Source organism: Vipera ursinii (genome assembly GCF_947247035.1).
Source record: "Vipera ursinii genome assembly, chromosome: 1".
NCBI classification, from domain to species: domain Eukaryota; kingdom Metazoa; phylum Chordata; class Lepidosauria; order Squamata; family Viperidae; genus Vipera; species Vipera ursinii.
Window position 1 is genome coordinate 156,978,345 of NC_139512.1, and position 14,614 is coordinate 156,992,958.

Here is a 14,614-nt window from a genome sequence, read left to right on the forward strand (position 1 = left end):
GAGGCAGGATAGGGATCAGCAAACCAGACAGCAAATTTCATTCTTGTCATCCAGGATGCTTCATAGCTAGTTGATAAATTAAACTGGAATCTAGTCAGTCTTAATCCAATATATTGTCTTTCTCTGTACAGTGTCTTTGCAGATTTGGAGTGTTTCTTTTTATAAGGTTTTTGCTTATATTGTTTGCTGCTTTTGTTCAGGCCAGGAGCCTGAACAGCCTTTGGAATCTGGATGGTTGTGACTCAGTAATTGGGATTGCATAACTTGTGAGGTTAAAATGAGATGTGAAACTAACCAATATGGTTACTTTATGGTTCACCATTTTTTGTAAATCCAATCAGCATGTTATGAACCTGCCCAGAGTTGATATTGTCCAATGACAGATAATTAAATCAATCAATCATTCAATCAATTTATCTATCTATCTATCTATCTATCTATCTATCTATCTATCTATCTATCTATCTATCTATCTATCATCACTGGGCTTATATTCAAGTAAGAAAAGTACTTTTTGTTCTCTGGTCTCTCTCATTAACCTACCTATTTTTATTTGTTTCATCAGCCCAATTTAGGATGGGAAACATTCAGTTGATTAAAATCCTTGGCTATGTACTAAAGGGCTACATTGCAAAAATATGGATAACTACTAGGTGGCAGCAAAGAAATCCAGAAATGTTCTATTTATATTACAAATAGAAGAAACTAGTCTAACAGATAAAATATTTTTAGCACTATTTCAAAGTACTAAAATGTGGTCCTGTATGTACATTCACTGGAAACAGAAAGGAGAGCCCAAAGGAATTTTAAGGAGTAGAGTTTAAGAAAAAATATAGATTCATACTGCATGGCTAAAATGTATGTTAATGTACCTCATCATTTTAGAAATATTTCCTTAACTAAACAAAGAGACATAATTACCACAGGTGGGCTGGGTAAACCAGTGGGAGTTGGAAAAATTTTTGATTTCCTGATGGCTTCCCCATTGAGCTTCCCTGTGGGAAGTTGGCAGAGAGCATCAGAAATATTCTTTCCTCTCTCCTTCCCTCTTCCCTTCTCTTCCCTTTCCTTCCATCCCCTCCCCTTCTCTCCCCTTCCTAGAAGGCAGGTAAATGACTACTGCAGGGTGGGTGGAGAGAGCAAAAGATTGCAAAACTGGCTGGGAACCGTCCCAAAACATTGAAAATGAAGATTATGTGACAACAGCAGCAGTCTAGCAGATCAGCTGCAGCTAATAGCAATGAAGCAGCGACAACTTTTTCAAAATTTCATTCTCTTGGAGATCATGGGTCTTGAATTTTGGACACATTCTGTAAGTTAGCCACATTTGAGGTATCTTTATTCAAAAATTGTTGCCATATGACACGCTGTTCTGCCTGCCCACTTGAAGGTTATAATGAGAGTTTTCATAGAAGGAATTATTTGTTGTGAATCGATGCTAAACATTATTTCTTCTGTAAAACTTATCTTAGAAAATCAAACTGATTGCTGACGATAGGGAAATTGAATGGTACTGTGCCTCCCACAATCCAGCATCTTGTTGCATATCAGTTTGTTTTGAGAACAACAATTTCTTATTGAGAAATAAGGCATTACATTCAGCAAGATTTCCTTTGGTCTAACTATACTTTAAATAATGTCATTAGTAGACACAACTTCTTTGTGGAGAAAACTGGTGCATCATTAATACTGAAGGCTTTTTAAATTTATGGAAGATTAATGTTTCAAAACACACTATTCGGGGCTATTATAAGAGCAGGTTAACACTTAAAAATGTAAAGATTGTCAGGACTTCCGGTGGCTGCGCGGCGCCGGAGACAGCCTTCCCGGGCTGCCCGTGGCTCAGCTGTGTGTTTTTTCGCCCGAAACAGCGCCGATCAACTGTTCGGGCGAATTTGAAGCCCCCTCCTCGGGAGAAGAGGAGGGGGTGAGGACCCAGGTAGGGGTCGAGTTCTCCAGGGCCGCCTGAGCTTGGAGCTTGGGCGGCTTAAGGATTGAACTCCCCCGAAGCCTGGGTTGCTCCCAGCTGGCCAGCGTCTCTGCTCTGGATTTCTTGGAGCAGAGCCAGGCGTCTGCGACCACCCCTGCCTGAAGAAAGGACTATGGATTAAAGGAGCAGGCAGAGCAGTACAAGAGGAAAAGGTGAAGAAGATTATTTTATTATACTCTCGAGCTTGATGGACTTTTTAAACTTTAAGTGAAAGTGCGTCATAATTGAAAAGTAAAAGATGGCGGCTAAACCTCCCCCTAAAACTCTTCGGAGTGGTGGATCTTCTCCGGTGCAACAATCATCATTACAGGTGTTGCACCCTCCTGATGTACTGACACCGAAGGACTTACGAGATGCACTGGATAAACATGCCCAGGTACTTTTGGAATCAATTAATCAATCAATTGGTGATAAATTTGCACAGATGGAGGAGAAATTGGAGAAACTGGAGGAGAGAATGGAAGAGAGGATGGAACAGAAGTTCAGCGTGATGAAGGTAGACATTTTGTCTTCAGTGCATAAAGTGGCGGAATGTGTGGAAGATTTAGATGAAAAAGTGGATGATTTGACCCAAAAGAATGCAATATTAGAAGTAAAAGTACGGGAGAATGAAAATTTAAGAGACAAAATGGAAAGGGAGTTAAGCCTTGCTCAATATTACCAGATGCAGTTTGCTGTTAGAATCAGAGGTTTAAAAGAGAATATTAAGGAAGATTTAAAGCAGCTGGTTTCTGAGGCTCTCGAAGTGGTATTGAACCAGCCAGCATCTGAAATAAGAGCAGCTATGGATAAAGTGTTCCGTGTGAATTCATGGATTGCCAGACAGAGAAAGTTGCCTAGAGATGTGGTGGTTTACTTTGCAAAAAGAGAAATTAGAGATGAAGTTATACAAGCTGCCTATGATGCTAAAGTTGTGATTGCTGATCAAGAAGTCTTGGTTTTAAAAGAAATCCCTCCAAAGATTTTAAGGAGAAGGAAGGACTTTACATTTCTTGTGCAAGAGCTCAAGCAACGAGATATAAGGTTCAGATGGGAGATTCCAGACGGGCTGATGGTGATGCATGAAGGTAAAAGGTATCGGCTGATTACTGTGAAGCAAGCGTGTGATTTCTACAATAATGTTTTAAAAGCAACCCCATTAACACTTCTGGAAGCTGCAAAGGGATCTGGAGAAGGAGAACATCAAGAGGATGAAACAGAGGATAATGGTGTGGAGGAGATCAAGCTATAACTTCTTTGGATGATCCTAGAGAGCAAAGGGTAACGCGTGCTGCTTTAAAACGAGCAAAGAAAATAAAAGAACAAGACCAGCAAAAGTCTTCAGAATCTTCACAACGTACTCATAGCCAAGCAGTGGGAGGAGCACGGCCTAAAGAAGATAGTCCTATCAAAGCTGTGCTCCAAGAGCTTTGGGAGGATATGCATGGCAACTAAATTCTTAACCTGGAACGTTAATGGACTAAATTCACCACAGAAGAGGAAGAAAGTTTTTCAATATTTAAAACAATTTAACAGATGTTATATGTTTGCAAGAAACGCATATTAGAGTTTTGGATCAAAAGTATTTATCGAATTCGAGGTTGGGTACGCAATTTGTTGCTTCTGCAGAGAACAAGAAAAATGGAGTGGTTGTTTATGTTAAAAGTGCCTTAACAGCAGACTTAATTGAAGCAGACAAGCATGGAAGATATGTTATGATTGAGCTGCTGTTAGAAGGTAAAAAGACGCTTTTAGTTGGATTATATGCACCTAATCAACAACAAGATGACTTTTTTAGTTTACTTCATACAAAGCTTACCCAGTTGGATTATAAATCTTTTATTTTTATGGGGGATTGGAATGGTGTTTTGGATGTACAGTTGGACAAGGCTGGAGTTTTCAAGCGCACTCCAAGTCATGCTAGACTGCCTAAATCTTTTTTTGAAATGAAGGATGACCTGGAATTGCGAGATATTTGGCGTGAGAGACATTTGCAGGAGAAGGATTATACTTTTTATTCTGATAGACATCAATCTTTTTCGAGGATTGATTTTATTTTGCTGACTAATGATTTTTTTTTGAGGACCAAAAAGGTGAAGATTTGTGCAAGAACTATCTCTGATCACAGTCCAGTTTGGTTAGAGATTGATAAGGAGATAAGAGACAGGCGCTCGTGGCGCGTAAATGAGAATTTGTTTAGAAATCAGAGAAATGTGGAAGAATGCAAACAGCGGATGAAGGATTTTTTTGAGATTAACATGAATAAGGGTACCTCTATTGATATGGTTTGGGATGCTAGCAAGGCCTATATGAGAGGGGTGTTGATATATATGAATAATAAACATAGACGTGCAGTGGAAACTAGAAGGAAAGAACTGGAGAATGAAATAAAGGAAAAAGAAAAGGCTTTGATTTTGAACTCAGAGGATGTGAAGACCAAGGAGGCTATTAGACTGCTAAGAGGACAATTTGATAAATTAATGGCTGATCAAGTGGCAACCAATCTGCGGTTTGCTAGGCATAATACTTTTTGCAATGCTAATAAACCAGGCAGATGGTTAGCTTATAGATTGAGGGAAAAACAAAGGGCTTCTAATATAGATAAGATTGAGTATAAAGGAAGGGTTGTGTTTCAACAGAATCTTATTAAGGATGCTTTTGTGGATTTCTATTCGAAATTATATGCTAAAGAGGAAATTAATGAAAAAGATATTGATATATATTTGGAGAATGCTAGCATCCCGGTTCTTACGCAAGTACAAAAAGAGGGGATTAATCAACTGATTACAAAAGAAGAAATTTTCACAGCAATTAAGGAATTGAAGGTGGACAAAGCACCAGGTACGGATGGCTTGACTGCGGCCTATTACAAAAATTTACAATTAGAGATGATAAAACCGTTAAAGGAACTGTTCCAGACAATCCAGAGGGGGGGAAAGGTGCCACCGTCTTGGAGAACAGCTTTTATTTCTTTGATTCCGAAGGAAGACCAAGATGCTACTCAAGTTAAAAACTATAGACCGATATCGCTTTTAAATACAGATTACAAGATATTTGCTAAGGTTTTGGCTAATAGACTGATGAGGGTTCTGCAACAGGTGATTCATGGGGATCAAACGGGGTTTATTAGTGGTAGGCAAATGAAAAATAATGTGAGGCATATAGTTGATGTGTTAGAGTTTTTGGAAAGGAACAACCAGATCGCTGCGGTGCTAATTTTTTTAGATGCTGAAAAAGCTTTTGATCAATTGAATTGGAAATTTTTGTTGAAAGTTTTAGACAAAATGGATTTTGGGGAAAATTTTTTACAACCGATTAGGGCATTATATCAAAAACAAACTGCCCGAATTATAGTTAATAATAGCTTGACAGAAGCATGTAATATTGAGAAGGGCACAAGGCAAGGGTGTCCGTTATCGCCCTTGTTATTTGTGTTAACATTAGAGATATTATTGGTTAAAATTTGGAATTCGGAAAAAATTAAGGGGATACAAATTGGAGATCAGGACTACAGATTGAGAGCATTCGCAGACGATCTGGTTGTTACAGTGACCCAGCCAGAGAACTCTGTTGTGGACCTGATGGAGATAATAACACAATATGGGAAGGTTTCTGGATTTAAAGTTAATACACAGAAAACCAAAATTTTGGCCAGAAATATGACAGTTTCGCAAAAGGCTCTCTTAGAAGGATTAACTGGATTTGAGATTGTTAAAAGGGTTAAATATTTGGGGGTGATTTTGTCGCCCTCTAATACAAAGCTATATAAAAAGCAATTATGAAAAACTATGGGGGAAAATTCAAAAAGAATTCGAGTTGGGAAAAGTTGCAATTGTCTTTGTTGGGACGGATTGCAGCAGTAAAAATGAATGTCCTGCCTAAATTTTTATTTTTATTTCAAATGATACCGATTCTTAAGAAAGATTCTAATTTGGAGGAATGGCAGCGAGGTATCAATAAATTTGTGTGGGCAGGGAAAAAGCCACGAGTTAAACTTAAGATTATGCAGGATACTCGTGAGAGAGGTGGCCTTAAATTGCCTAATTTTAAATTATATTATGAAGCTGCTGCATTAGTAGGAATAAGCGATTGGATTAATTTGACGCAAGGGAGGTTATTAAATCTTGAGGGCCATGATTTGTTGTTTGGCTGGCATGCATATTTGTTGTATGATAAGAAGGTAGACAACGTGTTTAGGGTGCATATTTTAAGACAGGCATTGCTGAGAGTTTGGAAGAAGTATAGACATAAGTTAAGTTGCAAGATACCATTGTGGGCAATTCCAAAACACGCAATAGAAAATATACATGCTGGCTTCAAACATGATGTGACTACGTACAAGGAGATCCTCAGCTTGGAAAGAAATGTTTGGTGTTTGAAATCATATAGCCTCTTGCGAGAAGAGAAGGTTGTTCAAAATTGGTTTCAATATATTCAATTACGGGCCAGGTGGAAAGAAGATCAGAAAAATGGATTTACAATGACTGATGAAAATTTGATAAAGCAAATTAGAAATCAGGGACCAGCACATATCAAACGGATATATCTTGCATTGATAGAGATTGACTCAGAAACAGAGCTTGTTAAGGATTGTATGATAAAATGGGCCCAAAACATCCAGGAAGTTATCACAATGGACACGTGGGAAAAGATTTGGGTGAGAAACGTAAAATTTACTCAAGCTCAAAATCTAAGAGAGAACTTTTATAAAATGTTTTATAGATGGCATTTAGATCCTAAAAAGCTTGCAAGTATGTATCCGAATTATCAGCCTAAATGTTGGAGGTGCGGTGATGAAGATGCAACATATTTTCACATATGGTGGACATGTAAGAAGGTTAAGGCTTTTTGGATAAAAGTTTGGTGGAATATGCAGAAGATTTTTAAACAGAGGATAAAGTTTTGTCCGCAACTTTTTTTGTTGGGAATAATTGCAGACGCTACAGTTGTGGACACCAAATTGATGTTGAACTTAATTACGGCAGCAAGACTTTTGATAGGCCAATATTGGAAGAAAGAGGAACTGCCGACCATAGAAGAATGGACTTTAAAGGTTTCCGACCTGGCAGAGATGGCGAAGATTTCGGCCTATTTGAAAGATCATTCGCAAGAACGCTATATTATGGAATGGAGAAAATGGATTGAGTTTATTCAGAACAAGTATAGGGTTAAGAAGTTTTATGTAGCATTTGAATAAGTCTTCTTTCGTTTTTTTTTTCTTTTCTTATTTTAGTTTCTTTTTATACATATTCAATATTACTAAGGCTTGTTTTATCCTATATAAGCTAGAGAGTAATGGATTTTAGAGTTTATAGTTGTTAGTATATGATTGTTTATGATTGCTTTTTATATATATACCTTGTATTTAGCTCTGGGAAGTCGGGGGGGGGAGGGGGGAGGGGGGGGAGGTAGGGGGGGAGGAGGGAGGGGGAAGGGGGGATTTTTAAAGGAAAATTGTATCTTAAAACTTTTCAATAAAAAAAATGTAAAGATTGTGATTCATGTCACTGAACTGTGGGGTTCAAAAAAAAAATTAAAACAGAAATTTAAAATGCACATTTAAAGGCAATCCAAATGGAAAACCTTGTTAGTAGTGGTATGAAACTCAAGTGGGTTGGAGATCTAATGCTCTTTTTTGTTTCAGATCAAATCAAATAATTATTATTTCCCCATTTAATTTTGCAAGTCATTATTGTAAACACAAATTAATTTATTCTCCATCTACATTGTGTCATATACAGATATGCAAGGAAATCTGCTAGTAAATTTAACAAAGAAAAGTAATTCTGTGAAGGAACAAAAGGATTTTCTGCCCATTTTTTTTTATTTGCCAGATCATGAATTCTGAACAACTATTATGAACAACTGTCGTTCTGGTATATTAATTTGTTTATGTTTATGCTAGCTCTCATTGTATCTTCAATAGAGTTTTTTAATGTTCTTTTCTACCTAATATTTTTATATAATATTCTTTATGTTAATTAAATCTTGCTTCCTAGAAAAGGAATTCTATATGTAGAATTATAGAGAGAGACATACACATAGATGCTTTTTAAAATGTTGCCTCTTTTCAGTTATATAGTATCAGCTATAGTTCAGAAATAAAAATAGCTTCATGGAATTAACATAAGTTCTGCAAAAGCAATGAGGAAAAAAAGGTCTTATTGCAAATAAGGCACTTTTAAAGTGCTAATCTGAAAAGAAGTGTTAACACTTTATTTACTTTATTTACATTTAAATTAAAATGGAAACTTATTTATGTGTTATGTTTCTGAAAGGTGTGTGGCACATCTGCAGTGGCCTATTGTTTATTCATGCTGTAAATCCTTTGAAATGTGTTAAAATGCTTCCCACTCATTATAAAAATCCTGCCACCCATGGATTAGGACTTTGATGTCACCAATCCTGCTTCAAAGGGTTCTTTCAATGCTATTAATCACAGTTTAGCCTCTGAAGATATGTAGCCAGAGAAAACATTTGGACATCTTGTGCTCCACTCACTACTTAAAACTTTGAAATGTATCTGGAATGTTTTGCACATGCTTAGGCCACATCACTTCCTTCCTTCCTCTCAAAGCTTTTATTTTTAAAATCTCTCTTTCTTTTTTAAAAAAATGTGTAAAAACCATTTTTAAGAACAGCCTTAAAATGTTCACAACAAATACTTTTCCAGCCGGTCAACAGGCATTCAGTTGATTTCCAATATTTAAAACACACTGTACTATTCAACTAATGTTGATTCATTTCACTCCGTTCTTCTTTCTAAACTAAAGCTATTTAAAAGTACTTAATTAGCTGGATTAATTGATTAATTCATCAATTGATCAAGGAGACTTTGAAGTCATAGTGGTGGTGGTTCAGGTAGTTCAAGATCTTATTATATCTTAGGGCACATCTTTTCCTGCTGAATTATTTTATAAGATAATTAAGATTAGACTAAAGAGAGCATCCTTTTAAAAAAAATTGTACAAGCCATAATATTTCCTATGACACTTTATAGAAACAAAAGTTGGACTTTAAAGAAGTGGTACTGGCACCTTTGAACTTTGCTATTGGAGGAGACTCCTAAGAACACCATGGACGCCCAAATAAACAAACTGATGAATCATAGAACAAATCAAACTACAGTTCTCACTCAATGCACAAATGCCCAGGCTCAAATTATTGTCCTTTGGACACAATATGTATGCAAAGACCTGGTCCTCTGGAAAAATGTTAGAAAAGGTGGATAAAAAGAGAAGAAGAGGACAACCAGCAACAAGATGGACAGACTCACTTACAGTAGCAAAGAGGTCACCATTAGAAGACCTGAAGGGTAGATTAAGGACAAACTGTAATAGAGAAAAATCTATCTATATGGTGAAAATGCCTTGATGGCAGCTATGATAGCATGTGGTTGTAAAATTGTTATCTGCAACACCTTTCTGAAAAACATAATGTGATCCTAAAAAAAAACCTGTATCAGCTGCCACACTTTAATAGTTAAAATTCACTATTCCAATAATAATATTTAAGTCATTCCACCAATATGTACCCAGGGTGCACTTACTCATGTATTAATATCTGCAAAGGAATTCTACTTGCTGTTTCATAACTGGGAAGATTCTCTTTCAGTAGAGGCCAAGTAGCACTGACATTTTTCTTTTTTCTCTCACATTTAAGACTTAACAATCACAGTCTGGCAATGAGTTTTCTCTCTTAATTTCTCCTCTATTAATATTCCCTGTTTATCAAGTAAATGTATAACGTATTTTTTTTAATTTCGAAGTTTAGTTTAAATTGCAGTTTTAAACAAAAATATTTAGTTTGATATTGCATTATCTTATAACAAATTAAATGAAAGAAAAAAATATTTTTTTCTTATGGATGGTGGACCTGCCATGAAATTCTCTGGATAGTTTTGGGCAATAAGTAATAAATCTTGTGTTGTGGAGCTAATTAATGAATAAATGTATGGGATTAAAGGGGTAGATTTAATTATGGATAAAAGAAGCTGATATAGATGTCAGAAAATATGAATTAGTATCTTGTGGATTTCTTGTGTATACATAAGGAAGTAGGACTCTATAGGTAGATCTTAGTTAATTGTCACATTTCAGTGCATGATTCTGATGAAAGAACCAACGATGCATTAGGAAAAATAATACAACTTTCTGAAAACATGATCCTGGAGTAAAAGTTCTTTTTGATTGGTGACCTAAATGCTGTACCTGGGTGGGAACAAGGTGAGAGGGTACAAAAAAGGTGATTGGATCATTCAAAGACCAAGAATTGATGAAAATCATGTAATAATTATTCATGTAGAAAATGCCTGTTCCACGTAACTGTTTTAAGGATGTCTACTTTGGTATACGTATGGCATACAGGTGAATGTAAATGAGGCTTTTAGTCCAACTAAAATGTATAAAGACATTAGTTGGAAAACTATTTGCTATGCTGTCAGGTTTGCAGGTTAATAATAAAATACTACATTTATTTTTATTTTATTTTTTATTTTAATTCCATTTATATCCTGCCCTTCTCCGAAGACTCAGGGCGGCTTACAAACTTAGCAGTAGCCTTCATTCTATGTATATGCCTGCTTATTAGGGCTTTCACACACACCCCAAGCGGCATTATTACAAAGTCAGCTTAACTGCCCCCAACAATCTGGGTCCTCATTTTACCTACCTCGGAAGGATGGAAGGCTGAGTCAACCTTGAGCCTGGTGGGACTCGAACCTGCACTAATTGCAGGCAGCTGGTGTTACTTAAGGAGGCATTAGCCCACTGCTCCACCAAGGTTCTCTCTCTTTCTCTCTCTGTCTCTCTCCCTCCCTCCTCTCTCTGTTTTAAAACTGTGTTCTGAAGAGCCCTAAGGTGGGTGGGGGATGAGGGTCGTTGATTCCAGAACAGTTTTTCTAAACTGCAAGGGAAAGGCAAAACTTGTCAGCTAACATTCAGAAGCTTCACACCCCATGAGGCATTGGTGTTTATGATAGCTCACCATTTTGCCCCTTGATCAGGGGTTCCAGGACGCTTTTCCTAACTCACAGTTTCTGTAGTTTGAGAAAGTTTGAAAAACCTTTGGTCTACTATATTTGTTGATTTAAAAAGAGGACATAATGAAATAAATAGGCTTGAATGTGGACTTAAAAGTTGGCTGCTGAATTCAATGAATCGGTGCAAGTGGCCCAAGAATAGTGAGATCACATACAAAACTATGTGTATCTTATAAGCATGTAATGAAATGCAAATGTAAGCACCCGTTCACCATTTTGCATATGTGTAAAATACACCTAAAACAATCTAAATCTGCATAAATTTAAAGATGTGATAAAATGCCTCAGTATAAGAGCGTACCCTGGTTCATTGTTATACAGCAGTGAAAGAAACATAAAATTAAGTTGAAAGTAGTTGGAATATATCACAAATATATTAAGGAAGACTGAATGGGTTAAGAAGAAAAGAGAAGAGAGGGAAAAATTACTAAAATATAAAAGGGAACAAAAGGGGGGAAAAAACCCAAACCATTTTACATTGCACAGAAATAATAGTTTGGCCTTATCTTAAAATAAATCTTTCTGTCTTGATGAAATGAATGAAATCATCAGTCTTCACTTGGCTACTATGGAAAAGTGATCTTTTACGCTGTCCCCTATAGTCAATAAAACAATAATTCTTCACAGAATTATAACTTTATATACATTTTTCTTTATTCGTTATCACTCTAATTATTCTTTATATAATTGTAACTATATATAATATAAAAACTAACATTTTGGTGTATGGTGTAAATTTACATTCATATATTCCAATTTCCAAGCCTATTAATAACACCATATTGACAGACATCGAACCAAAATGGCATAATAATATGACAAGCTCATGCAGCATGTGTAAGTATACCTTCCTACCAAAGTTAAGAGCCAGCCCTTTTAAAACTTATTCTGGAGTGATCGATAAATAGGAAAGGTTCAGTTGAAAATATTCAATCTTAAAATCATAAGAAATGTAATTAATAATCTTTAAGATTCTTAGCTGTTGAATTGTTAGTATGACATATTTAAACGCTTTATTCAAGAGTCCTTTCAAATAGCATATGGACCTAGTAGAAGCAGGCATAATTTGCAAGAACAGAATGGCCTGGAATATTGATGAGTGGGAATTGGTATAAACTAACTTCAGTTAAATGTCCTTTTTCTTTTAGCTCCTGTATTTATTTAATTATTTTGCCCACTTCTCACTGTTTTGATTGCTTTGCATAGTATTTACACACACACACACACACACACTATTATGGGTATACTACACTATTAGTCTTGTTTTTCTTGCTCTTCATAAATATCTATGGCTTCATGATACTTATGTAAAAACCTGCAGAGAGTTCTTATTTTGCTAGATAATAATTATATACATAAAACAAAATATGCACTTGAATATGCTTACAGAGGCTGGTGCAAAGGCTGATTTATAAAGGGCCTCTGAGAGGCTGGGATGGAGTTGCCTATGGGTGAAGTTCTAATTCCATTTGCAAAGATTGGTTTAATTTGTAAATCCACCGAGAGCATGCTTCTAGGTTGACTAAGAAAAATACCCAGTGTTCATTTTGCTGGCACTTATATTAGTTTGCCTGACTTTCTGATTTTCATGATCTTTTTGCCCTGTGGCAATCCACTTCCATATTGTTGCCAAGAAAGCAACACAGATGTGTTATGTGGTTACAGGGTGCTGAGTTCCACTTGAAGGGGACTTTTCTTTTTTTAATAATTGTTTCTAATCATTGCTGCTTTCTCCTTCTGTCTCTTGCTTATTCTGTCTCTCTTTTCAAACAGGTAACTTGGCTCAAGCAAGGGCAAGAGTAACAGCTGCATCCAGATCTTTACCTCCACAGCTTGGGTCAGGTCGTATTAAGGTCAGTACACACCTACACTTTGAAAAGTGTTTCATATTTGAAAAGAGCTTGAAATACAGGTAGTCCTCAATTTACAACCACCATTGGGCCCAAAATTTCTGTTGCTAAATGACATTTGTTAAGTACATTTTGCCCCATTTTAGAACCTTTCTTGTTAAGTGAATCACTGCAGCTATTAAGTTAGTAACTGTTGTGATTCTGTGCCAGCCTGTGATCCCGGTAGTTGAGTCTGGGGAATCAGAGGAGGAGGAGGGGCTTGGAGAGCCATCAGAGTCAGAGGGAGGCTCTGATGAGCTGCAGGACTTACAAACTAATAAAGAGGCTGGTCCTTCCACTTGTGATGAAGCTGAGAGCCAGCTGTGCTGGGAAGCTGAGTCGGACTCGGAGGAAGCACAGCTGGAAGACCACAGAGATGCTTGTAAATGCAGACAGGTCACATGAGTAGGACAGAGGGAGGCAATGGGGCAACTCCAGGAGAGGAGAAAGCAGTGAGAAAGCACTGTTTTGATTGCTTTGCAAGAAAGCAAGAGAACTAAACACAGAACTGCTATGTTTGCTGGCAGCTCTGTAATTTCTATTAATTTTAATTTTACCCTTTTTTTTCCAGAGCCAGACTCTTTCTTCAGTATTGATATGTAGGCCCACACATAAAAATGATAAACTGACAGATTGGAATTAAACAACAATATGAAATAAGGCTGAAACATCTTTCAATCAGTATCTTTCTTTGGACATTTTGTACAAGATACAAAGTGCTATCATCTATTGTCCTCTTTCACCAGTGAAAGGAGTTATCTTCCTTTTAGAAGTATCTTTGATCAGATACAGGTAGTCCTTGACTTACAACCACAATGGTGACTGGAATTTCAATTGTAAGTCAGTATGGTTGTAAGTTGAGTGTAACCAGACTTGATTTTAGGATCATTTTTTCAGTGGTTATAAAGCAAATCACATGGTCATTAAATGAATCACAAGGTCATTAAATGAATCTAGCTATTCCAGTGGACCTTTTTTGCTGGAAACTGGTAAAAAAAAGTAACAAATCATGATCATGTGACTGCAGGACACAGCAACCCGTCATAAATGCGAGCCCATTGACAGGCACCTGAATTGTGATCACATGATCATGGGGGTAGTGTAATACTCTTAAGTGCGAGTACTTTTTGCAAGGCTGTTATATCTTTGAAAAAGGGACGTGGTGGCTCAACGGGTTAGGACACCAAGCTTGTCGATGAGAAAGTCGGCAGTTTGGCAGGTCGAATCCCGAGTGCCGCGTAACAGAGTGAGCGCCTGTTACTTGTCCCAGCTTTTGCCAACCTAGCAGTTCGAAAGCACGTAAAAATGCAAGTAGAAAAATAGAGACCACTACGGTGGGAAGGTAACAGCGTTCCGTGCGCCTTTGGCGTCTAGTCATGCCGACCACATGACCACGGAGACGTCCTCGGACAAGCGCTGGCTCTTTGGCTTTGAAACGGAGATGAGCACCGGCCCCTAGAGTTGGAAGCGACTAGCACGCATGTGCGGGGGAAACTTTACCTTTACTTATATCTTTGAGCCATCCTTAAATGGATGACTGTTAAGTAGAAGACTATCTGTAACGTAGAGCAGCCTATTTTAAAATTGATTACACCTCCCTCCCTTTCCTAAATAACCCTTCCCCTTGTGCCATTTTTGCTGTTGCAAAGAGAGTTGTCCCTAACTCTCTGGAGAAAATTTGGAGTGGCACAGTGAACTGCAGAGGGAGAGCAATTC

At 37.1% G+C, this 14,614-nt stretch overlaps 1 protein-coding gene across 1 annotated transcript in view; it reads left to right on the plus strand.

Annotated features, from left to right (window-relative positions):
• MYO3B (myosin IIIB) overlaps positions 1 to 14,614 on the plus strand; it is a gene marked incomplete at both ends in the record, with an annotated part of 400,700 nt that overhangs the window by 294,564 nt on the left and 91,522 nt on the right. The window contains one exon of the mRNA XM_083368004.1: positions 12,783 to 12,862. Within this exon, the coding sequence (XP_083224130.1) occupies positions 12,783 to 12,862 (80 nt within the window). The remainder of the gene's footprint in view (positions 1 to 12,782; positions 12,863 to 14,614) is intronic.